General features: G+C 62.1%; 4 protein-coding genes across 4 annotated transcripts; 3 read left to right on the top strand and 1 right to left on the bottom strand.

The window, feature by feature from the left end:
• The first annotated feature begins 100 nt into the window (after positions 1-100).
• CHLRE_17g708300v5 (uncharacterized protein) lies at positions 101-3,059 on the top strand. Its single transcript, XM_043072037.1, has 9 exons — positions 101-283; positions 367-423; positions 551-629; positions 840-942; positions 1,150-1,267; positions 1,517-1,588; positions 1,776-1,849; positions 2,158-2,269; positions 2,544-3,059. The coding sequence occupies exons 1-9, from the start codon at positions 242-244 to the stop codon at positions 2,682-2,684; spliced, it is 798 nt and encodes a 265-aa protein (XP_042914496.1). The 5' UTR covers positions 101-241; the 3' UTR covers positions 2,685-3,059.
• A 108-nt stretch (positions 3,060-3,167) lies between these two features.
• On the top strand, positions 3,168-5,500 carry CHLRE_17g708350v5 (uncharacterized protein). The gene is made up of 6 exons (XM_001691644.2): positions 3,168-3,444; positions 3,595-3,673; positions 3,751-3,905; positions 3,992-4,348; positions 4,693-4,783; positions 5,007-5,500. Exons 1-6 carry the CDS (start codon positions 3,238-3,240, stop codon positions 5,180-5,182), a joined length of 1,065 nt encoding a protein of 354 aa, XP_001691696.1. The 5' UTR covers positions 3,168-3,237; the 3' UTR covers positions 5,183-5,500.
• An 11-nt stretch (positions 5,501-5,511) lies between these two features.
• On the bottom strand, positions 5,512-16,977 carry CHLRE_17g708400v5 (uncharacterized protein). Its single transcript, XM_043072038.1, has 24 exons — positions 15,240-16,977; positions 14,664-14,915; positions 14,345-14,426; positions 14,021-14,211; positions 13,696-13,782; positions 13,319-13,492; positions 12,983-13,157; positions 12,725-12,850; positions 12,247-12,485; positions 11,849-12,001; positions 11,335-11,557; positions 11,017-11,159; positions 10,650-10,853; positions 10,264-10,393; positions 9,821-9,990; positions 9,449-9,655; positions 9,094-9,296; positions 8,645-8,907; positions 8,341-8,486; positions 8,022-8,139; positions 7,683-7,865; positions 7,335-7,528; positions 6,921-7,079; positions 5,512-6,622 (listed from the first exon to the last, which is right to left on the bottom strand). The coding sequence occupies exons 1-24, from the start codon at positions 16,572-16,574 to the stop codon at positions 6,395-6,397; spliced, it is 5,385 nt and encodes a 1,794-aa protein (XP_042914497.1). The 5' UTR covers positions 16,575-16,977; the 3' UTR covers positions 5,512-6,394.
• Positions 16,978-17,127: 150 nt separating this feature from the next.
• CHLRE_17g708450v5 (uncharacterized protein) lies at positions 17,128-24,450 on the top strand. Its single transcript, XM_043072039.1, has 16 exons — positions 17,128-17,634; positions 17,889-18,152; positions 18,281-18,433; positions 18,725-18,913; positions 19,243-19,343; positions 19,763-19,852; positions 20,078-20,228; positions 20,423-20,541; positions 20,649-20,780; positions 21,060-21,114; positions 21,483-21,616; positions 21,937-22,206; positions 22,537-22,716; positions 22,936-23,018; positions 23,234-23,279; positions 23,448-24,450. Exons 1-16 carry the CDS (start codon positions 17,523-17,525, stop codon positions 23,763-23,765), a joined length of 2,397 nt encoding a protein of 798 aa, XP_042914498.1. The 5' UTR covers positions 17,128-17,522; the 3' UTR covers positions 23,766-24,450.
• The last annotated feature ends 135 nt before the right edge of the window (positions 24,451-24,585 follow it).

Here is a 24,585-nt window from a genome sequence, read left to right on the forward strand (position 1 = left end):
CTTGAAAGCAGCTCTTGTTCGGGCAGCCCTCATCATCCGGTCCTCTCGTCATCATGCCAGTATTCAGTCGCAGGAAAAGCTCCCGTTTCATCATCTTAGTGTACATACAAAGCAAGTAGCTGCGTGCAGTATCTCGATAACAACTGCAAGCTTGGGAGTTGTCTTGCGCGCGCATTGAAGATCTTTGTTACCGGCTGTGGTCGCTTCGCTAGACTTGAGCAAAAGACTCTTCCACGGGACAATGGCCCTTCAGGAGGCCACAGCACTGCTTGGGCGCTTCAAGGTTTGTGAGGCTGACAGCATGCACCGCGAGGGTACCAAGCCCGCGCTGAAGCTGAGGCTTGCGATGGCCGTGCCTATCAACAGGATGCTATTGGGAAGAAGGATCTAAGCACGGCGGACAGCCTGCTGGGCCAGCTGAAGGTCAGGGGGAGAAGAGGAAAGGAGAGGAAGGTCGGGTGCTGGGCGTGGTGTGCCGCTCAGAGCAGCCAAAGCAGTGCAACCGAGTCATTGTGTGCGTTGAAGTTTACTCCTGTCCTCGGTTGCACAGGTCAAGCTCATTCAACTCCCAGCCCTGCCGCCGACGTTTGAGAAGTCGGCAACAGCCCAGCAGGAACTGCTGCTGGGACGTGAGCATGGGGGCGGGGGAGGGGACAGCGCTGGTGCCTGACTGCCGGATGACCTGACATGATGTTGCTCACCGTAAGGGGGTTTACATGCACGGCTGGTGTCTCGCTCCATAGTTTCCATGCCAGCACGGTCAGGTTTGTAGGGCACGAGCGGCGCGGTAGGTAACGCGGCTTGACGCCGGTCCGCGCCACGCACGCGCAACTACACAGGCGAGGTGCTGGAGCAGGCTGTGCTGCTGAGCTGCAAGAAGCAGGATGAGGCGGCCATGGAGCGCAGCTTCACGCAGCTCCGAACCTACTACAACGACACGCGGTAGGGCGGAATGCGGGGTGCTGGAGATCAGGGGCGAAAGGTGCCGCTCGGAGCTCCATACCATGTTCCGTGTCACGCTGCCCCTGCTTTGTAACCTCACAGTCACACGATGCAAAGGGACTGCTTGTCTCACGCTTGTTTCTTCATCATGCGCTCTGCCCATAAACCCGCCCTTGCCTTTCAATGCCGCCTCTACTCTCCCCGCAGCACGCTGGTGCCGGCGTCCGCCAACGAGGTGGCGATGCAGGGCCTGAACCTGCTGCGCCTGCTGGTGCAGAACCGCATCGCTGAGTTTCACACCGAGCTCGAGCTCATCCCGCCCGTGGTGGGTGCAGCAGCATGGCAGCTGTTGTGTTTGGGGGGTGCAGGGTTGTAGCAAGACGCCGAAGGCGTGGCTAAGCGTTGCCGGCATGGAAGGGCGGATTTCGTTGGCAGGGCCTGGGTCTGCCCCTGTCTGCGCACCAAACCTACCACGTTTGGTCTCATGCTTGCGTCGCAGCGTGCAGCCTGGTCAGCCAGTGCTTCTCCATGCTTCACCAGCTTGCGCCCCTCGCCGCCCTATGCCCCGCTGCAGGCCCAGAAGGATCCCGCCATACAGCAGCCGGTGCAGCTGGAGCAGTGGCTGATGGAGGGCGCCTACAACAAGGTGGGCTGGGAGCCAGGGAAGCACGGCAACGCGCGTGTATAGCAGATGTTGCGCCTTCTGGTTTGATAGCTTGTGCAGGAGCTCTAAGCCATGGAAAACGCAACGTGCTGCTGTGTTGAGTTACGTGTCCGGTGCATTTGTCGTTGCTCACAAGTGAAACTGCACGGTATTTGTTCCTGGCTGTCAGGTGCTGGCCGCCGCCAAGAATTCCGCCAGCGAGGTGCACGGCATGCTGCTGGCGCAGCTGGCCACCACCGTGCGGTGAGAGCAGTTGCACAGCAGCGAAGGCAGGGAGGCTGCCAGAGCGCAAGGGCTGAGGGTTACTAGACATGGAAACATCCCAAGCAGGGCCGGAGGATGTTGGAATGGCACGTGCCGCGCGTGGGCGCCAGCGGTGTTTGGGATGAGTCAAGGCCTCTGCTGGATGGCGCCTGTACTCGTTGCGCGCTCATCGGCATGCTATGGGAGATGGTTTGGTTTGAGCATTTCTCAGGGAACTCGCTCAGGCCGGAGGTACCTTTCTACCATACTAACAACAGCACGCCCCGCCCCGGCTTGCCACCCCGTAGCGACGAGGCTGCCAGCTGCAGCGAGAAGGCCTATGAGCGGCTCAAGCTGGCGGACGCCCAGAAGCTGCTGCTGTTCGACAGCGAGGCCGCGGTCAAGGCCTACGCACAAGAGGTGAGCGTGGGTTGAGCTGGGGTCAGGCTGGGCTGGGCTGAAGGGCGTGGGATGAAGGGCAACGGGGATCCGGTATCGGGCCTTTCGACGCTGGTCGGATGGTGGTAGGTTGTTGCTGCAGCGGGCGGCGCGGGAATGTGCGCGAGCGCAGCCCTGCCGCGTGGTGCCTATGGGCAGGCCTCCGGCGCCTGCTGCAAAGATCCCTCTCACTCCCTTGTTCTCACGCTCTTATTCTCATGCCCCGGTGGTTGCCCCCGTGCCTGGTGCGCTGCAGCACAACTGGGCGGTCGTGGACGGGTACGTTGTGTTCAAGACGGAGGCCACCGAGGGGACCACGGCGTCCAAGGCCATTCCCTCGCTGGAGCTCATCAACAACGCGCTCGTGTACGCCAAGGAGCTCGAGCGGATAGTATAAGCCTGCGCGGGCATGGCGAGTGCAAGCAAAGCAGCGAAGAGAGGAGAGGAGGATTGGAGTCAGAAGGACCGGTGGGCCCAATAGGTGGCGTATCACGATGTTGTTTGCAACAGTTGTGATGAGGAGCATGGCCATGTAGGCAAGGGCAACATGTAACGAATAGCGCGGAGTAATGGGTTGTGGATGCCCGGTTGTTGGGTGGGGCTCGCGTTACGCACTGCGTGCACTTGCCTTTTTCTGCCTCTCCATTGGCCTCCAGTCAGTGAACAGCAGGCAGCTGGATTATGGAGCTATGCCGTCATGGGCGTCGAAGACTTGTTAACTCCATACAGGCTGAAGTACATGCTCAGCCGATACCCTTAACAGGGCTGGGGGCGGGGGGGGGGGGGGGTGTCACCCCACGGGGTCACCCCGAAGACCATGCAGGACATCACGATGCCATGCGAGTCGCGGTTGACTGACTTGACTCTAGCAGTGTTTATGGTTCATGTTTCTGTAGCATATGGGCATATAACACTTGAGGGTTGCACAAAGTGGGCACACCGCGAACAAAATGAAGTTTTCCCTACTTTTGCCGCTGTGCGCGGTCCTAGTGGCCGCGGCCTCCGCCTCTCCCCTAGTACTGGTTGACAGTGTGCAGCACGCTTACCTTCAAACGGGGCCAGCTGCGGCGGTCGCGAAATCGGAGGTGGCGTCGCTGTGCGCTGCGCTTACTGGACTGGTGCCGGGCTCGGTCATCACCGCTGACCAGTCTCAGCAGGTGCGCGTAGATACAGCCACAGGGGCGAACGGAAGTCACTAGTCGCTCAGAATCAATCGTCGATCCTCAGCCACGCGGACGCCCGAGCCTTTTACCAGCAGCAAAATAACTTGTCCCTCTAAACAATGTGCGAAAATTGTTGCCGTGCAGCTGGCTGGCATTGCCAAGCCTTCGGCGCTCAAGCACCCTCGCGCTTTTGCCGCGGTGAACGTGGCTGGCCTGTCACCTGGTGAGTGTTGTTACCTAGAAATTCAGGACGTAGCCTTGAATTGACTTGGGACTGATTGGTTCGCGTGCGTGGCGCAGATGTGCTTGGGGAGCTGCTCTCCAACCGGGCTCACCGGACTGTGGAGCTGACCGGCGATGGCTGCCCCGCCATGGCCATTGTGAACGGCCTGACCCGCATTTCGGCTGCAAACCCGTCCGTCAAGCTGTCGGTCGTCGACCATGATGGCGTGCAGGTGCGCTGGCTCAGGTCCAGTATTCTGCTGTGTGCTGCCCGCACCCGACCAGCATCTGAGCGGGTATTGCCTTTCTGAATCCACAGAACTGCAAGGAGGACTGTGTGGAGCAGAACCTGGTCGCTGCCTCTGCCGCCGCGGGCGTGGACCTCAGCGGCCTGGACATGTCGCAGTCGGAGGCGAAGCTGCTCGCTGTGGAGCTGGCCAGCGTGTTCGCGGGGCTGAAGGCGCAGATTGAGGCGGTGCAGAAGCGCGCGGAGTCCGGCGCTGCTCAGGCCGACGTGGAGCTGTATGAGGTGTCGATTATGGGCCTGAAGGCGCTGGCCGCCAAGGTGGGCGGTGAGTCGGAGGCTATGACCACGGCCACAAATGCCGTGCTGCGCCTGCTGAAGTGGGCCGTGGACAGCCTGGATGCCGCCTACGAGGGCGACGTCGTGATGCAGGTGCGTGCGGGTGTGCTGGGTGTGAGCAGAGAGTGACACGGCATGGGGCGCTAGCCGATGCCATGCCGGCGGGATGCAAGGGAGCGAAAAGGGTTGTCAGCACCAACACGGGTTGCTGGTGCCGCGGGGTGACAGACGCATGAAACGGTAAATGAGGCACCTAAGCTCCAAGGGAGTGCTGTTACGGGCCGTGATGAGCTGTTACTGAATGGAGACGAAGCAGCGGAGTCCTAAGCGGACAAGGACTCCCGTTGGTGAGCGCGCAAGGCTCCCCACGTACCGTACAGACCCATGCCTTCGTTTCACAACAGCTGTTTGTGGCCAATTCACTACTGCATCCTCAGATGCTGTTCATGTCCAAGGGCGCGGCCCGCACTGGGACCCTGAAGGAGCTGGTGAACTGGAAGGAGTCCACCCGCCGCCAGCTGCTGTCGGGTGAGACCGCCACGGGGAGAAGCACTGCCTGTAGGGGTTTGCAAGGATGCGGAAGCTAGTCCACACGGAGAGGATGCTCTCCTGCGTGTAGGGTGTGTCGAAAGCGGGGTGTACGGGACTGACACTTCATAACCACCAGTCCGGAAACCGTGTGGATGGCCACTGCCTAACCACGGCTGCTTTACATACTCCTCTCACCACCATCCTGCCCCTGTCGCCGCAGCCACCTTCCCCGGCCCCGACGAGGTGGCCCAGTCCAAGCAGTTCGCCGCCAAGGCGGCTGGCTACGGCGCCTTCATCCTGCTGCTGTACTTCCTGCTGGCGGGCGTGTGGTGCATGTGCAACATGCCCTTCAAGCAGGACACGCTGCTGTACGGCTCCACGAAAAAGGACTCGTAAACACTGGGACGGGCGAGCACCAGACAGGATGGAGCTCCTGTGCTAGGAAAGCCCTTGTGGTTTGGATCTGACTTGAGAGAATTTCGAGAGCGAGAGTGTGTAACGCGTGCGCTGGCGGGGGCGTAGGCATTTCAGCGGGTGGGTGGGTGGGTGCGTACGTGTGCTCCGTGTGCGTGCATTACTTTGGGCGGGGTGGGGGGCTTTTCAGCCGTAAGGGTTTGGGCTGGTCCTGACGAACGTGACATCAACTGATTGGGTCTGCACGGCGCCCGCGCCGTCTAGTGACTGCATACGGATACAGTGCTGTAAATGAAAGGGTTGTGTTGGTTTCATGTCTGCTTCCTCCGCATCCTGGGAACCAGGGGAACTTATAGCTCCTGCATCAACGCGTGGGGTCGCATTCCTCACACGTCCATGCTGAAGCCGACAGCCAGCATAAAATTACGACCTGCAGTAGCCAGTAGGTCCAGGTGCAGATGCCACAACGCACATACATTGCTAGCATGCTACTCCCACCAGTCCTCTCGAGATAACAAACTTGTTACCATGGCCAGCACAGCCCCTAACTCATGTGGACAGTCCATTTAGTACAACGGCCTCTTGCCGTCAGCTAGCGAGGGCTGTAACAGGCTCCTCAAGTCCTCATACTTGATGACATTCTGGCAGTACTCCCCACACGCACACGCACACAGGCACACAACCCATATTAAGCACATAGCTCCTTAGGCCTGTGCACATCTGGCGACGTCTCCATCCGTGCCTTTTACCGTGTCCGCGCCACTCCCTAGCTGACTTGCTTTTTAACGTTTGCATCGCTTGTCCACATGCCGACCCGCAGCTTCGAGTCTTCCTGCTGGAGTCTAGCACGCCATGTACACTGAACTAGCCATGCAACTGCCCCCCCCTGCCATGCTGTTTCGCCACAACCAAGGCGAATATGTATAAGAAATCACATGCGGCTGTGTTCGCATGAGGCTGTGGACGTGAGTCAATATGTACAGCGAGCGGCGCGTATTGCAGCACAGTGCAGCATCCCTTGCCACTGCTCACAACGGGGTCGCGCCGCCCGCCGGTGTCGGATGAATCCTGCCTACCAGTTTTCAACGGTGCCGGGCATGAGTAAGTGCTCATTGTCTCACTGCTTCAGTTTCCGCACACAAACGGCACCCCTCAAGGGTTTTCCTGCTACCAGTCCTGAGCTGTGCTCCCGGCTTAGCTGAGCGTCGCCGGCACCACCATTCGCCGGTCGATCAGTAGCGTCTCCTTCACCGCAAACACCTCCGTGCCGTCAAGCAGCCCCATCACAGAGGTGGGAGACACATCGCTGTACTCAAAGGCCAGCAGCTGCAGATAGGGCGCGAAGGCGTTGACGCGTGGCGCCAGCGACTGGCGGTTGAAATTGACATACGGCTGCGCGCTTGGCGCAGTGCTGCGGAAAATCTGCGTGCAGGCACAACACAATCACGACGTCAGCAACTGGTGATCAGCATTAGGCTAGCAAAACCAGGCTGAGGCACAATAATGCGATGGCAAACATCCCTGTCAAGTACGGTAGTCTCTCGGTTGCCCAGAGGGCCCATCCATCGCCCTGCCCAAATCACCGGTAGCCCGCCGCTGCGCCTACTCATCACCGCTATTGTATCACCACTCATGCCTGCAGCCCCACACCGCAGGCCGGCAACCAGCACGCGAACTCCCATTATCCTTAAGGCACTGTGTCTGTAACTCGGCGGCGCACCTGCTGATTGCCCAGGAACACGTTGGCCACTGCCGCGGGCGAGGAAGTGATGCTGGCGGAGCGCACCGAGAAGGTGCCGGCCCTGAAGGTGCCGTTCCAAAAGGCCCAGCAGCGCACGTGGTAGTTGCCGGAGCCGCTCACCAGCGTGGGCAACACGTCCTGCATTCGGTTGGGGTTGGGTTGAGATTGGGTTGGGACGGGTTGGGATGGGTTGGGATGGGCAATTTGGGTTGCGTCAGGTAAGGGAAAAGCAGTTTGGGGGGGGGGGCGAGCCGTGTGTACAAATTGAGCAGAGGTAGCTAGGTGGCCATGAATAAGCCGGTGAGCAGCGCTGCGCGCATGCAGGTGTCAGATGGGCGGTGGCGCCTATGCAGCAAGGTCACGCAGCTTGCCTTGATCCCTCCCGGCGCGCACCTGTGCGGTCGCCAGCGCCACGGCCGTGCAGTTGGGGTTGCTGCTCCAGAGTGTGCAGTTCTGGTTGCGCGAGCCCACGCGCGGCAGCGTGAACGAGGCCAGCGGCGGCACCAGGCGGGGTGAGGGAACCACACTGGCGTCGGCGGCGCCGCGGGAGCGCCACAGGTCACACCGCAACGAGCTCCGGATAATGCCTGCGCAGGACAAGCAGCGGCACGGCAAAATGCGGATTCAGTAGGGCGAGAGCATAGGGAATGCCACAAACTAGCACAACAGCCCACAGCAACGTCTGGCGATGCCTGGCAGCCAGGGGCTCACAAGGAACGAGCAGGGGTTGCGTGTGCGCACCTGTGCCGGCGGCGGGTGGCGCCCACATGACAGAGCTGGTCAGCATGCCCGCCAGGCCACCCCACTGGCCCGTGGGGCTGCCGCCGGGGCTGCACGGTGACCAGGTCACACCCAGCACGCCACGGCTGGTGTCGCCAACCGCGAAGCGCAGCTCCAGAGTGTACACGGAGCCAGTGCTCAGGCCTGCAGGATCACATGGTCGCGAGCATTAGCGGAAAAGGCAAGTACGGGTACTGTAAGTTGGAGGAGAGTTGGGCAATGGGCGCGCGAGGCGCTTTGGTTGGGGCGCGGAAAGAAGGCAACGGTGTAGCGCGCGAAGCGATGGATGGAGCGACTCACTGTTGAGCGCCGCGGTGAGTGACATGCAGCCGCTCTGGACCGTCTGCGGCTCCGGTGCCCGCACGGTGGAGCCTGAGCCGATGGGCTGCTGCTGCGACGCGTCTGCCACCAGCACGCCCTGTGAAGGAAATGCGACACGTCTCAGAAATGATGATGTAAGGTCATGCAGCTGCCACACACCTAGCGTTGCACGGCCGGAAAGAGGTGTGGGGAGCAATCAAAGCTTTGGGCTAGCATGCCAAATCAGTAATGGCATGCGGCACGCGGCAGGTTGGCCACCCATCAACCGGGTGACCTTCCTTCCCCCGCCCAATCCTACCTGCACAAACAGCAAACAGCTGCTGCAGGTGACTTGGAACTGCAGCTGGGCGCTGGAGGGTGGCGTGAACTGCGCCACCGCCACACCGTAAGCGGCCGCGCTGGCGAAGTCGGGCACCGCAAGGTTCGTAGGCGGGCTTGGGCCGGCTGCAGTCACGAGGGGATTACACACGCAGCCGTACACCACGACGAGGTCAGGGCATATGCTCCCGCACAGCAGCTACCGTACCGTTCTGTAATAGCGCGGCAACATCCATGTGTGGAAGCAATGCACGGGCGCCCATGCAGGCCCTCCAAGCACTCACCCAGGCTGGCCTGCGTGGCGGCCGTCGCGGCGGCGCCGAACGAGCCTGCGGCCCGGAACAGGTCGGCGCCGGCCATGATGCTGTTGCGCAGGGGCGCATACGGCGCGCCGCTGAACGGTGGCAGGCCGGTGGAGAAGGTGGTCAGGAAGGCGGGCGACAGTTGGGCGGTTGGCGAGGTACCGTCGTCACGTGTGGTGTAGTCCCACATGACCTGCCAGCCGGGTGCGACTGCGGCGCCGGGGAAGGTCACATTGGGCGCGAACCTGCACGGGTGGGACGAGCGGGGGGCAGGGGCGTGAGCGTGGGCCGTTGAAGAACCGTGGCGGCCTCAACTGGGTACGTGTATGATTGGCGTCCGTGTCATGCGCTGCGCCTACGCCGAGAGAGGAGGTGCGCACCCGGCACCCAGGCGTGTCGCATTGTACCGCAGCAGACACGCGGCGGCACACCTGGGGTGTACGGCAGGGCTGTACGACGGCACCACCAGCAGGTCGCTGGCGGGCGAGCCGTACACGCCGGGTGCCGCGGGCGTGGCCCAGCGCAGCTCCACCGGGTCAGACGGCGCGAGGACGAGCATCTCGAAGTCGTACAGGCCGGCGGTTGGGACCATGAGCGAAGCGGTTGCGCCAATGCTGGTCAGGTTGAGCAGCCGCTGCGAAGCAGCAGAGGCAGGGGCATGCGGTTCTGACGGAGGAGTGCTTGAGATACTGCTATGCGGGCCACCCCCAGGCCACAATGTAAGCTGATGTGCAGACCAGTCGGACGGTGTGCACAGGCGCCAAGCAAAGCCCAACCAGCACACACCTGGCCAACCATGATGCGGACGCTAGCAGGCGCCATGGCACCGCTCAGCTGCAGCCCCCACACGCCCGATGACGTGAAGCGCGCCAGGCCCGCCAGCCGCAGCAGCAGCACACCACTGGGGCCGCCGGCCGGCGCCGAGGCGTTGGCGGTGGCTGGCGTGTACTTGTAGCTCAGCAAACGCGTGACGGGCGTGTTGTTCACAGGCGCCTGTGAGCAGCAACACCCGCGGCGTCAGCACCAAAGGCGAGAGTCCGTCTGACGTTTGGGTGCCGAAGAGGCATGCCGCTCGATTAAGCAGTGTGCAGCCATGAAGTTATTGTTGGGTTGGGCACAGCAACGAGAGCAGAAAGAAAAGGGGGGTGCATCGCCTACCCGTACGCTGACGTCGAAGGGCGCCGGCGGCACGGCGATGCTGTCCAGGCTGATGGGCGTGTTGGCGGCCGTGGGAGCCGCTGCCATGTAGTACTGCTCCGCCAGCCCGGCGGACAGAAGCGAGGCGGCGGCGCCGTTGGCCGTGTAGAAGTCCGAGGAGGGCGTCAACACTGAGGCGTGGGTATGGGGTGTGGGGCAAGTGCGTGATGGAGGATGGGGCAGGTGACATGCGCGTGGGAGGATTTTTGGCGTAGAGCGGATCGCCCAGAGCTGGTGGCAAGAGGCAAGAGGCAAGAGGCAAGAGGCAAGAGGCAAGAGGCCAGGACCGGGGCTTGGCATGAGGGCAGGACGCTTTCGAACACGCTTCCAAACATAGCTGGCTGTTTCGGCAAGCCCCTAGGGACGCCACGCGACACGTTTGCGCCGCCGCTCGCATGACTCACGGTAGGAGCCGCCGCTCGCAGCGTATGCTGCCTCCACCGCCCGCTGCGCGTTCAGGCGCCGGCCGCCAATGACGGGCAGCCCGGGCAGCTTGTCAGCAGTCTCCAGTAGCAGCGACTTAACGCTCGAGGCCTGTGTGTGGCGCCCATCAGATGCCGATAAGATTTGCAAGTTTTCAAGGTAAAGCCGTAAGGTGTGAGCAGGAGGGTATCATGTGGCACATGCGTGCGTGCGGAGCCCGAGCTGCAGACATATGATCCAGGTATCCAGCTTCGCGGAGCACATTCTCCGCCTTTACGTCCACCCTCGTCCTTGCGCCTATCCAACCCAAACTCCTGGATTACTCACATAGAAATACATGCTCACACACACGCACGCATGCACGGACCTGATAGTAGTTGGGCGAGGCAACCAGAGGCCCCACGGCGCCCACCACGCTCGCCACCAACGCCGCCACACCCGCCACTAACGGTGTGGCCATGCTGCTGCCGGTCTTGTTGCCGTATGAGCCGAGGCTGATGGGGAAGGTGTTGTAGATGTCCTGCCCCGGCGCCGCCATGTCAACCACCGCCGTGCCGTAGTTCACTCCCACCTGAGTGCGAGCGCAGCGACAGAGGTGTATTTGCGTGGTCAGCGTCAGCTCGTCGAGCGAAGACCATTTTGCTCCCAGACCGACTCGAACCTTCAAAGCCGCTAAAGCTCTTCAAACCCTCAAGTACGTAGGAAAGGCAAGTAGGTGCGGGCACGCTGCTTACGGGCATGTTCCCAGCCATGCCCGTGATTGCGCGGTCCAGCGGGTTGGAGCCGGTGATGCACATGACGTTGGAGTTGGGCAGCGTGCAGGGCAGGTAGTTTGACTTGACGGAGGCCAGCCCGTTCAGATCCGTCAGCTCATTGCCTGCGTCGCAATGTCCGGCGAATCGGCAAGAGCCGTGTCACGTGTCGCTCGTAGTGCGCGCGCTCAGCCACCAAAACACGCTTATACCATCTCTGACCACCAGAGATGGTAGCACAGCTTTTCGAGTCCCCGGCAGGTTCTAAAGCACCCATCAACACATAGCACAGCAGCTCACCCGCCGCCGCCACCAGCAACACGCCCTTGCTCTCCAGCGGTGTCACGGCACTGCTGTACAGCGACTCCTGCGCCACCATCTCCGCCACCTCGTACGGCTGGGGCTGCAGGTTGGGGGTGTCGGGGCCAAAGCTGCACGACACGATGTGCGCGCCCATGCGCTGCGCATAGGCGTACGCCGCCACCACGTGTGAGGCGTACACGCGCCCGGAGGCGTCGAACACCTGCGGGTGTATCGAGGTTTACGGTGTTGTTTCTGTGTCCTAAGGGACATGAAATGTGCATAGATTGAAGATATGTGCATATGCGCGTGCATGGGTAGCAGGCTTGCGCATCAACGGAAGCAGTAGCGGCACCTCACACGGCGCGCGCAGTGGTCCTAATGGGTTCCACAGAGCAGAGCAGCAGAGTGATACGGGAGCCCACGAGCCCATGCCATGCCTCAAAGAACTCCACCACCCTACGTGATGCGGGCCATGCCGCCATGCCGCGTCGTGCCGCAGCTGCGCACCCACCTTGAGCACCATGACCTTAACGCGGGGCGCGGCGCCCGCCACCGCCGCCACACTGTTTCGCACCGCAGCCACAATGCCGGCCACGTGTGTGCCGTGCCCCGTGTCGGAGGACTCGGGCCGCACGTCGGCGTCCGGCTTGCACATGGGACGTAGCTGGCGTGCGGGATCGAAATGGGAGTGGGGGGGTTGCAAGGATGTTTGGAAAAGCGGTACACGAGTGGGGGGAGGATGGATTTGGGCGAGTGAGAGGGAGGCGAGGCATGCGCCAAGTGTATCTGCATGCGTGAAGTGTTGGAGGGCACGACGAGGCTGCGGGTTAGCGCCTAGGGAACAAACTGCCGCGCGCGGCATGGGTAGCCCGTGGCCGTGTCATGAGAGGTGTAGGGAGCAGTCCGTACCTGGGTTGCGTATGTGGCGCGGACCGTGGGCGAAGTCAGTGCCGCGGCCTGGACCTTCTTCTTGGCGGTGGCAGCCCTCTTTGGAGGAGGTGGGCGGCGAGACGGGGGTGGGGGCGAGGGCGGCGGGGGTGGAGGGGGCGAGGGAGAGGGCGGCGGCGGCGCTGCCCGTGCCCGCCAGTCGCCCTGGCACGCGTCGCCAGAGCCAGCAAAGTCGAACCCGTTGATGTCATCGATGAAGCCTGCATTGCGGGCAGCGCGGACGTCTGTTTCAACGACGGTTGACAGAGGCATATACGTTAAAGCATTCAGTGCATGCCACTTCCGAGGTTCAGAGTGAACAGAAGGTCACGCATGCATTTGCAGCGTAGGGCATGGCGCCAGTCGCTGCCAGGCCGGTGTCGGCAAGCACGCGCTGACGCCCGCATGCGCACAGGCACACGCACGCGCACCCACACCCGCGGCCACACAAATGCCGCACCGTTGCCGTCGTTGTCGATGCCGTCCCCTGGCACCTCGCCAGGGTTCACCCACAGGTTGGGCTTGAGGTCCGGGTGGTCGATGTCAAATCCCGTGTCCACCACAGCCACGATCACGTCGGGCGCACCTACACGTTATTGCGCATATAACTTTACATCTTATCACATGACAATCCTAAACTGGCATGGACGGCGCCTGCACTTGATGAGCCGTGCCTTACACTATCTGATCCATTTCGTCTTACTAGTACAGTACCCACCCTCGGTCAGTGACCAAGCATCCGCAACCTCGGCCTTCTTGAGGTACCACTGCACGTTGGGGTCGGTGCCCGCCGCCGAGCTGCTGCCGCTGCTGCTGCTGCCACCGCCGCCAAGCAGCCCTGTAAGGTCCTTGGCAGCGCCCGCCGCTGCCGCGCTGACCAGGGAGGCATGCTCCTGCGCGAGCCAACAGCACACGTCACGTGAACTTTGGAATGAAGCACGTTGGCAATCGGTCAGCGTTCGTGCGCTCCAGGACCAGCTCCAACTACGCAGCATGGATCAAAGCTAGCACAGCCACGTACACAGCGCCAAGCCGCCACATCAGGCGCACGCACCGCCAGGAGGTCGTTGCCGCCGGTGCCAGTGTTGCCGCCTGCCGCGGACGTCAGCGTCTGCCGCAGCGTGGACAGCAGTGACCCGGTGGAGCCGCTCAGGGCCGCGTTCAGCAGGGAGGCGCCGTCCAGGGCGGTGCCGTCGGCGCCAGGCACCAAGTCCGCAGCGGCCGCGATCTGCGACCGGCGGCAGATTGATTAACGTATTGGGGGGTTGTAGCGCAGGATGAAAACTTCGGTGCGAAACAGAGCTGTAGATATTGGGCAAGCTGCATGTCTCGCATTACGTCCCCATGCCACGAGGGAGAGCCATGTGTGTTTTACGGTACACGGGACCCGTGCGTGTACGCATCCGCTGCACCCAGGCCTCATAGACCCACCTGCGCTGCCAGGTCTTGCAGTGTCTGCTTGGCTGAGTCGGGCAGCAGCGAGCTTAGGGCGGTCAGAGACATGCTGCCATTGGCGTACTGCATCGGCGGAGCAGGCAGGCAAGGAGGACGCCGGGGCCGGCAAGGCGGGCAACGGGGAAAACAGGTTCACCGCGAGGTATGGAAGCTGCCAATTGTGGATGCAAACACAACACGACCAGCATACAAGCATGGGCAAGGCATCAAGTATCCGTGTCAGGCAGGTCAGGGAAAATGGGGCATCTCGCAGGCATCACCGCTTCGCATGCTGTACATTTTGCACACGCAGCTGCCTTACCGAAGCAAGAAGGCTGGCGGTGTTGCTCGCCGTGGCGGAGCCAGTGGCGGAGCTGATGCTGATGCCACCGAGTGACGTGGAGGCGGCGGCTGTGGCAGCGGCGCCCAGTTGTGACAGGCCGGCCCTCGCAGCTTCCGCCAGGTCGGGCTCGAAGCGCATGGGGAAGTCCGGGATGAGGAAGGTGAGTTGGTCTGTGGGCGTGGGATGAGCGCGAGAAACGTCAGGGCGATGAAGGGCGCACGGGTTCAAGAGAGCAGGCGGACCACTGTCAGGCTTGTGCGCGGCCCCTGTCGCCTCTATGCCAACCCGGGAGCCGCTGCTCACCCTTGTACTTGGCGAGGAGCGAGTCTCGCACCTCCCTTAGCACCGCGAGGTCGGTGAAATCCAAGAACTCGACCGCACTCTCCTGTCACGGGTAGTTTATGGTTACACACACACACATACACGCTCATGAACAGGTATCCGGTCTGACACAGTGAGTCGAAGTCATCACGCTCCCTCGTGTCCCGGCCAGTACGCATCGAGCACCCTCACCGACCGCAGGGTCTGGAGAGACCCAAGGCCAACACGCAACAGCTGCTCAACCCCCACTCCGCATCCTCCGCCCACCACAGCCAGTAGACCCTGAACCACCCCTACGCACCTGCAGTCGCGTTACATTGACGTAATCCCGTAGTAGCGGCGGAATGAGGTCCGACACCTTCTGTTCAATGTCCTCCATTCGCGCCAGCAGCCGCAGCGAGTACAGGCCTTCCTCCAGGGTCACCACGTTGGTGTCCGGCTTCTTGGGCGGGCAGCCCTGGATCACGCAGATCGGCACCGCGATGGCGGTCGCGATGATTCCCGCAAACAGGATGCAACAGCAGCAGCACATCAAGTTGGTGTACCGCTTCCGCTGCGGGGCACAGGAGAGGGCGGGTTGAGAGTGGTTACGTGCAGGGTGACAGGGCGAAACTCAGTGGCTGCCTCGGTGTCGGCGAAACACCACATGGTTGTTGTGTCTTGATAGAGTCCAAAGCCTCTGTGGAAGCCAGCCGCGCCACGCGGCAACGGCCCGCACTGCCAGGGGCCCCACGTTGCCCGGGCCTTGCCCCGGCATTCCCATGCTGCCTGCCCCCCGTGCCTGCCCCCGTGCCTGCCCCCGCCCCTACCCCGCTACACGACGCCAAGCAGACTTAGCCGTACCGTATACCGTACTCAGCCCTGCACCCCCTGTCACCTTCTTCTCCTTCATGACCGCTTTGGCGTCTGCGATCTCCTCCTCCCGCCTCGCTGCCTCCGGGTCAGCCCCCTTTGCAGCCTCAGCTTCCGCCGCCTTCCTGTACTGCTTCTTTGCCTTCTTGCCGGTGCTTAGCCCCGCCGCCTGTGCTGCAGCTGCCGCCACCTTTTCTGCCTTGACCGGGTCCGTAGGGGCAGCTGCCGCCGGCTTCCGTCCCCCTGCCGCGCCGTGCACTACCTGCGGCGCCGGCACAGACTTAATGGCAGCCTCAGGCGAAGACGGCGCGACAGCGGCCGCGGTGGCAGCCACTGCGCGCCCTGTGTCACTGAACGCCACGTTCTTGCTCGCGCCGGCCGCAGCGGCAGCAGCACCCATGGCCGTCGCGGCTGTAGCAGTCACTGCCACTGCCGCTGATGGTGCCGCCGCAGACGGTGAGGTGACCGCACTGAGGCGGCTGCTTCTCTGCTTGGTGGTTATGGTGGCGATGGTGGTGATGGAGCTGGTGGGCTCCAGGCTCGCGCCCGCCGGCGGCAGTCCCGCGCCGCCGCCGCCACCTTGCGACGGCCGTCTGTCGGGGCTGATGGGTCCGCCATCCCCGCCCGTAGCCATGCGACCGTACGCGTGTCCGCTGCCGCTGCTTCCGGACAGGTGCGAGCCCGCCGAGTCGTAACGGGAGAGCTGCTGGGAGGTGTCGGGCGAGTACGTGTCAGCCAAGGGAATGGAGCCCATGGGTGTCGCCAGCGGCGACGCTGCAGCCGTGGTGGCGGTGGCGGCGGCGGCCCCTAACCAGTGGCCTGACGGGCTCCTGCGGGGTGGTGGCGCCGCCAGGTATGGGCTGCCGGTGGCGGTGGCGGTGCTGTTGCTGCTGCCGACGGTGGACAGGGCGGGCGCGGTGATGGGGCTCAGCCCCGGCGGCGGCCCGGCAAGCTGGCTGCCTCCGTTAGACTGCCTTGGCGCCTGGCGTGGGGTGAAGGGGCTGCCGTTTGACCCAATCCCTGAGGCGCTGATGCGGCCGGCGGCGGGCTGCGGGACAGGGCTGTTCACCGGGGCACTGCTTTCATTGCCAAAGCCGGGAAGGGTGCGTAGGTCGATGGCTCGGCCCGACCCCTTGAAGAGAGGGTTCAGAATGCCCAGCGTCAGGCCGTCCGGTGTCCCTGGTGACGCCTCGTCGATGGTAGGAGAGCCTGCTCGCCGCCGCACGCTGGCCGCGTTGGAGAGAGGCGGCAGAGACGGGACGGCGGGTTCCATGTAAGACGCGAACCGACTCGGTGTCTCGTGCTGGTCGCCACCGCTGTCCTTAAACATGGGATTGTTTGACCTGGCTGCTTGGTCCATGTAATCCTGCTGTTCAGCGGGTCAGCTTCAAGCAAGGTGCGTCCGTCCACGGAATGTATGGCAGCTTCCCGTTCCGCGAGCGGCGCTAGCGACTATGAAGCACACCCCTCCACATGTTTAGGACATATTTTATGCTTGTAAAGTTCCGAGCAGCGAACCCGAAGCACGCGTAGAAAGCTACGGGGTGAACGAATGTGTAACGCGCCCTCAAGCGTGTAGAATACGTTCAATGTCTTAACTGTAGCTTATACGTTGTAGAAAGCTTAATATCCATCTTATGAGTTACAGGTCCGCAGAGCAACCCTGCCATGCCACGATGAAAGGTCATTCGTGCCGCTGGCTGCCGCGAATGACTCGGCCCAACTACTTGCATTATGTAAGGTGCAATTGCTGCCCAGGAAACTCTTAGAGATATAAATGACACTGCCCGGTCTGAGGACACTGCGGGGTGGTGCTGGCCAGACCCAGGGGCCACAGGCACGGGTGCTTGAAGCACATCATGCCGATGATCACACATAGGTGGCATTCAATGCATATGTGCATGTATACAGCACCGGAGGAAGACCAAGGGCACCTCGAACGACCTCGACAAGCAAACCTGAGCAACCCAGGCAAACCGTTTACTTTTCCGACCTCTCTAGGTCATTGTCTTCCGACTTCAATGTACTGAACAAGTAAAAACATGTATGGCAGGACTATGCCACGTTCGTGGGGAAATTGCACCGCCCGCCATTTGCCAATTGTTTCTTGTCAGAAAGACGCGGATTACAGGACACCGTGCACTAGTATGCATAAGGTGCCATATACGTTTCTAAACAACATAATCATTACTGCAAATACCATATTTGCGTACCCGCACGTTTCGCACCGCCTCCCCAACTTCTGCGTCTCTGCCAGACGCTCTAACTGGAGATTTAGCATATCGCACTGCATTTGATAAGTATCACTATGCTCCGATATCGCGCGAGCGGGCTGCGCCCGCTCGCGCCGTTCGGTAACACCGGGCGCGCTACTTTCTTCGCAGCTCTCGTGCTCATCGCGCGTGTGGCGCTGTCCCAAGGTAAGACATTGGAGTTGACACTCTGCCCTGTTACATGAAATCAGCTGAGTTCAGCAAAGGATGTGCCCTGAAGATGGCAACCCACACGCGTTCGCACGCGTACAATTTTATCACGTCGCCATAGAAGCTCTTTTCTTGGCGGCATACCAAACCAATTTCGTGAGTTGTAAAAGCGACCCAGTATGTGGAGCCCTTTCGACTGCCCCATTCATCTTTTCGCACGCCCCCCCCCCTCCGGCACTTTCGGCTCGCAGAGGAGCGCCCATGCCCCTTCAAGCATGTCAACCAGGCACAAAACATGTTTCCTTCGGGTCCCGGCGTGGCTGCTAACCTCCAGACGTGCAAGAGCTGCCGGCTTGACACAAACCGGTGCCGCTTGAATTGCCGTGGCGGATGCCTCCTGCCGGACGGTAGCGGCCGGGGCCCGGGCGTGGCGCTGTCGCTGCGTGAGTGCGACCCAGACACCCACCGCATCGGCGTCACAGATGACGGGCACATGGTGTGCCAGGATCTCACTGGTGAGCAGGGCAGCTGGCTGCTTCGCGGGGCAGTAAGGGCTGCTGTTGCAAGAACGTGAGTCACCGTTCTGGTATAACTCCGCTACCGCGCACATCGTTAAGTCGAATTTTCACACGTTATCCTCCAGGGGAGCCGCCAGCAGCACCAGAGCAGGCGAGTGGGCTCCCGAGCCCAAGCCCCAGCCCTAGCCCCAGCCCCAGCCCCCGGCCACGCCGGAGTCCCAGCCCGAGCCCCAGCCCCAGCCCCTCTGATGGGGACACCGTGAATGTCACGATCACAGGTAAGCGACGCCAGAAGGAACGCGCCCGGGGTTTGCCCCGTGGGGTTTGCCCCAAGGGTTGACCCCTGACTAGAACTGACGCTGATGCGTGCGCACTGCACAGGCATGGTCCAGTTGGTGCAGCACGCCTCACCCCCTCGTGTCCCCCGGTTGCCTGCCTTAAACACGCTGCGCGCGTCCACAAGCTCTCGCACATACAAGCACTCACGCACACGAGCGACAAAAGGCCATGCAGGCATCCGCCAACCCGCAACCCCTCCGCCTCCTCGGCACCAACACGATGCGCCGCAGGCACCATCTCCGTGCTGATGGGGCACCGCCACGGCGAGGGCGCAGCGCGGGAGGTCGGCAACTGGACGCTGCAGGAGGACGCGGGGGCGGCCATTCCTCTGACGCTGGACTTTGGCGAGGGCGAGAACACGCTGGTGTCGGGTGACAGCGTGGCGCTGCAGGTGGAGGTGCCGGCCAGCGCCGTGCCGCGTGAGTCACACGCCCAGACACGGCAGTCGGCGGTGCTATAGAGAGTGGGAGGGAGGTGGGGAGCGGGGGTTACCTGTAGTCCAGGCCGCTACCAACTGGTGGGGGGACACGGGGGCCGGGGCTGTGAGGGCATGGGCCAGCAGAGAGCCCTAGCTGTCTGGCGCAGGGCACCGTCTGTGTATGCGTGCGTGTGTGTGTATGTATGTGTGTGTGTCGATGTGATAGGGCAAGCAAGGAATATGGATATGGTAGGAGGGAGGCGGTCAAGTGGTGCAGGTGGGACACAGCAGCTGACTGGATGCCGCCGCCCACTGATTCCTGAACCGCAGCGGGCACTCGCCGCCTGCGCCGACTGAGTGAGCTGGCCCTGCCGCCCGGCGCCTCCCTGACCGTGGTGGGCACCCGTCAGACCGCCTCCGGCAGGGGCAAGGTGGGAACTGCGTGTGTGCGCACATGTGGTGCCTGTCGATGCGCGTCACCAGGTGCATGGTTTCGTGCTACTGGTACTGGGTTTGCGGTGCTAGTGGCCCTGGCAACACGGCTGAAAAGGAGGTGTTTACAATGCAAAAAGCTGCCGGCACAATTTGGCAGGTGTCGACTTTACACCAATGCGGGCACACACACACACACACACACACACACACACACACACACACACACGCACACACACGCACACACACGCACACACACACACACACATACATCGCATACACTGTCTTTGCGCAATGTTTTCCTTGTGCTCTTTAACACACGCACACACATACAGACACACACACACACACACACAAACACACACACGTAAGGTTGCACACACACGCACTTAAGCTGTTTAACCGCACACACAAACAGGACTTCATCGTGGGCCGCAAACCAGTCAACCTGACCACCGCCATCTTCAGCTTCAGCTTCTGTGGCTGGAAGCCGGCCGTCACCCCCGACGTGAGCCATGACTACCGTATTCCCGCAGCGAGTTCCACTGCAAGGCAGCCATGTAGTCCGAGCCTGGATTCCTTGGGGTCTTGGAATTCTCTTGCTCATGACCTGGCAAACCGGTAGCCCGTAGCCCTCCAACCCTGACGGAACCGGTGCCTCTGGAACCTACCTGACTGGACTCTCTCATCCTCCACCGCCCCCCACCACCTGTATACGCTGCCCCACCCATAGGTGGTCAAGGCACGCTTCTTTAACAAGTACGCGGCCGACCCGCTCCGGTCCGTAACTGTGGAGCGCACCTTCAACACCTGCACCTGGGGGCTGCTGCGCACGCCCGAGCCACTCAGCGTGGTGCTGCCTACAGAGGAAATCCCCTGCAGTGGTGCGTGAGGCTGCGTGGCTGCGTGGGCGCAGGATGCGGTGAAATGGCCGCGAGAGGAAGTGGCGTATCTCCCTCCCTGAGTCTGGGCCGGTTGCCGAGGGGCCCCAAGTCCGTGGTCTGCCCGGCCGGGATGTGTGGTAGGGTCCTGGCAGGGTCTCCGTGACTAAGCACGATACTTGCTTGGGCATGCATAGGCACGCGGCCGGACGACAACAAGCCAACGGTGCAAATCAAGTACGACCTGGGGCGACTGTGCGCCACCCCGGAGGTGGACACGCTCCGCTACTACGCCAAGCTCCTGGCCAACACCAAGGTGTGCGCGTGCAGTGCCGGATTTGCGTAATGGGCCCTGCCATCAACCCGGTACCCGGTGCCTGACGCGATGTCTGCTGCTGCCGTGCGACCCGTACGGCTGTGCAGTACAAGGACCGAGTGAACTGGAGCAGTCTGAAGCGCATCGTCATGATTCTGCCCAACATGCCGGCCTGCGGCTGGGCGGGTCTGGGCAACACCGGCTGCGCGCCCGGCACGCAGTGCAACAGCTGGCTGCAGGTGCGTGCTAGGTAATGCACCCGGGGCGGAGGGGGGGCGGTCGACGCATTTACATAAATAGACGTGAGAACTCAGACCCAGTATGCGGGGCACTTGAAGCTCAGTGCGCCGTGCGGTCGGTACTGAATTCCCATGGTTGGAGCTCTATCTCAGTTGCAGCGTGAGTGGAGCACGGTTTGGTGCTAGACGCCTGTGTGCACACCACCAACCGATCTGTTGACCTGTTGCGAATCGTGCGATGCTGCTGGCCGGCACCTGCACCTGCATCTGCACCTGCAGGTGCCCGACGACGTCGACATCCCCGTCATGTTCCAGGAGATGATGCACAATACAGGTGTGTGCGGAGGACACAAGCGCATGTGTGGAAATTTGGGGGGAGGAGGCGGCCCGGGGGTTTGTTCAGTCCAATTCCAACTAGACCGAGACCCCAAACTGGAAACCAGCCAGGGCTTGCGGCGCCAGGTGCCCTGTGCCGAGATCCCGGGAACCATGCGCCACACCAACTGAACCATGCGCCACGCCAAGACATACACACGCACACGCACACGCACACGCACACGCACACGCACGTACACATGCAGGCGCATGCGCGCACACACAAACTCTCTCTGTGTCTCTCTTTCAGGCCTGAACCGTATATCGCACCGTAATTTCAGTTGTGAGCAACCCTCTATCAACCACGCTGGTTCGTTGTCGCCCCAGGTCTGTACCACAGCGAGCGGCTGCTGGTTGACGGCTTCACCTCCGTGCCGTACGGCGAGGTGACCGACCCCATGGGTCAGGCGATCAACGACCCGGCCATTCCCAACGGCCTCATCTGCAGCAATGCCGCGCAGGTGCGTGTGTGTATCAGGATAGCACACGTAGTGGAAGATGAGGCGCGTGTGCTGAAAACACGCTGCGCCAAGGGCATGCATGCGCCGGCCTCGGCTCCTCCAGTCCTCCTGGCTTGATTACTCGCGCGCCTCGCCCACCCAAACCAACATCCCAAGCTACCGTACCACATTCAAATCCAGACCTCCCTCCGCGCCTTGTCCTCTTCCTCTTCTGGGTCTCAGTTTACCAGACCAGTATTTTCCTGCTCCTCCTCCGCCTCCTCCCATGGCCTCCTCCCGTGACCTCCGCCGCCGCATCCTCTTCCCCACGCAACCTTTAGGCCTGGAAGGCGGGCTGGGCCACTCCCATTGAGCGCAACATGACAGACATGATCCCGGGCCAGGCGGCCGAGTGGACGCTGCCCGCCCTTGGCGTCAGCGGCGGATTGGAGGCTATGCTGCGCATTCGGCTGTACGACGACGGCCGCGCTTTTGATGGAAACCCGCTACGACAGCGTGCCGTATACGTGTCGTATCGCGCCCGTACGCCGGCACCCGGGTATGACAGCGGCCTGCCGGCGCAGTACAACCAGCGCGGCTACCTGCACCAGGTGTGTGTGGTTAAAGAGCACAAGGAAAACATTGCGCAAAGTGTGTGTGTGTGTGTGTGTGTGCGTGTGTGTGTGTGCTCTGGGCCGCAGTTATGACAGTTGCAAGTTGTGGGCGGCGGCGCGAATTGGTCTCAAGCTCTCGCCCTCTCGCGTTTACCGCCTCTTTGTCAGCGAGCACAAGGGAAGGCCCCCCCCCCCCTGGATCGCTTCGCTCAGGGGGCTCAGCCCCAAAACACATACAGGATTGCCTCCGTGTGTGTTTGGCCCTACCCACTTCTGTTTTTCTGTACCCTATTGAGCTGGGCTTTGGGAAATCTATCTCCCTTGCAGTTCGATGGCGCGGCCGTGCCCCGCACCGACCCCTGGCTCACTCCCACGCGGCTGCTTGGGCTGCTAGACACGGCGCCCGACAACGCCATCCAGGGGCTGGAGGCCGGCCCTCTGCCGGTGCGGCGCACGTGGATCTACACCCCCCTGTCGTACGTCAACGCCACCGACCGCCCTGACCTGGTGGGTGGGAAAGAAGCACTCGTTACACGCCCCGCCGGTCGCGTAGCTGCATAACCGTGTGCCACCTGACGAAGGGCAGCGGGGGCAAGCTCGGTCAGTTACCCGGGACTGAAGGGCAATGCGCGGCTTGGCTGGCTGGCAGCTTACACTCTGATGGCATGAACCTGGGGCAGCACTGAGTCGGTGCTGCTGCTACTGCCGCTGCTGCTGCACCCACAGGCGCAGGCGGTGGGGCCGCTAGGCAGCCTGAACATCACCATCAAGGCCAAGGACACGACCAGCATGGCCGTGTCCGTGTGTAGGTGGGTGATATGCCGTAACGGGTAACTGGGGCGGTGACGTGTCCAGGGACTGTCAGGCACAGACCAGGTCAAAGCGGGGCATGGGCGGCGGTGAGACATGGTTCCTCAACCATGTGCCGGTTGTGGTGTATGTGCACGGGAACTGCGTTTTGCACAGTCAAAGGAAGTTGTACGCTGCGCGAACTTGATGTACGCTGCATGCACGTGCCTTGCAGGTTCGTGGACACTCGCGAGTCAGGCAGCCAGTGCGTCGATGGACAGGTGGGGAGCGGGTGCAGCGGGGGGTGGGCAGGTGGCGACCGTGACATGATCACGCGCGATGCGCAGAAGCTCGCAGAGCACGCAACATTGCAATAGCAGTCCGGCAAGCTGCATGTTTCCTTGCGCCGCGTGTTGGCTCACCACCACCATCACACATTCCAACCACAGGACAATGACTGCGACGGCCTAGCGGATGAAGATGACCCCGACTGTGCTGACGAGTGGGCAACAGGCGACTTCAGTGACAAACCGTCGCCCCCGCCCCAGCGCATTCGCTCACCACCTCCCTCCCCGCCCCCCGCCCCGCCCCCGCCCAAGAGCAAGCCGCCGCCGCCCACCGGGCGCAGCCGACCACCGCCCTCACCTCCGCCGCCCTCACCCTCGCCACCGTCGCCCTCTCCCCCGCGCCCGCCGCCGCCGAAGCGGAAATCACCGCCGCCCGCGCGGTCAGCGGCGCCGCCGCCACCTCCTAAGAAGCGGGGTTAGGCAGTGACAAGGTGGAGTGTTATAAATATCCAGCCTTTGAAGAGAACTGGCAATGCGGATGCAATTAGGATCGGGAGTCGCCGCAAACATGCATATGACGTACGTTTGCGTTGTTGACGTGTCCTGTCGTGAGTACATACGGACATAGCCTTGGATATGCCGCGATTGCGGTGTGATGGTATGGTACAACCTGTTTTGTGTGTGACGTGATGCGGGTGCCAACAGCAATGTGTGGCGGTGGAGGACAAGCTCCGCATACCTAGGGCACAGGGCACGACGTGGCACGCGAACAGAGGGCTCGAAAGAACCACCGCCGAGTGCGGGAGGACACCCACATCACCAATGGATTTATGCAGATCACGCAGGTGATTCCAGCGAAGGATTTTAGATGACGTGTATGGATGCCTTTCGAGCAGCGGTGCTGCTACACCAGGCAACGGACGGACGGAAAACGGGAGGCCATTTGGGCTCAGGTGTTCCGTCCCTAGCTAGAAAGGTTCGAGGAAAGGGGGTTGTCTGCAACAGTCGGCCATACTAGACCACTCATCTGCACTGCAAAGTGTATCTCCTGGCGTGTTTTGAGGTGTGGCGTGCGCCCCGCCCAGTGGCCGCCCCTGTCAGGGTCAGGGGTTCCGTCCCTAGTGAGGTTGGGCGGTACTCATGGCGCATGTAAAGTGTGCGAGGATTGTAGGGGACACGCCCGTGGCATGTCGGTGCGCTCGTACGGATACTGCGACCGCGGCGTGGGGCATCCCTGGAGGCCTTCCCAGCCTGACCTGGAAGCTGTCCAGCAGGAGGGGCGGGCCAGGGGGCCGGCCGG

This window comes from Chlamydomonas reinhardtii, chromosome 17 (genome assembly GCF_000002595.2).
Source record: "Chlamydomonas reinhardtii strain CC-503 cw92 mt+ chromosome 17, whole genome shotgun sequence".
Taxonomy (NCBI): Eukaryota; Viridiplantae; Chlorophyta; class Chlorophyceae; order Chlamydomonadales; family Chlamydomonadaceae; genus Chlamydomonas; species Chlamydomonas reinhardtii.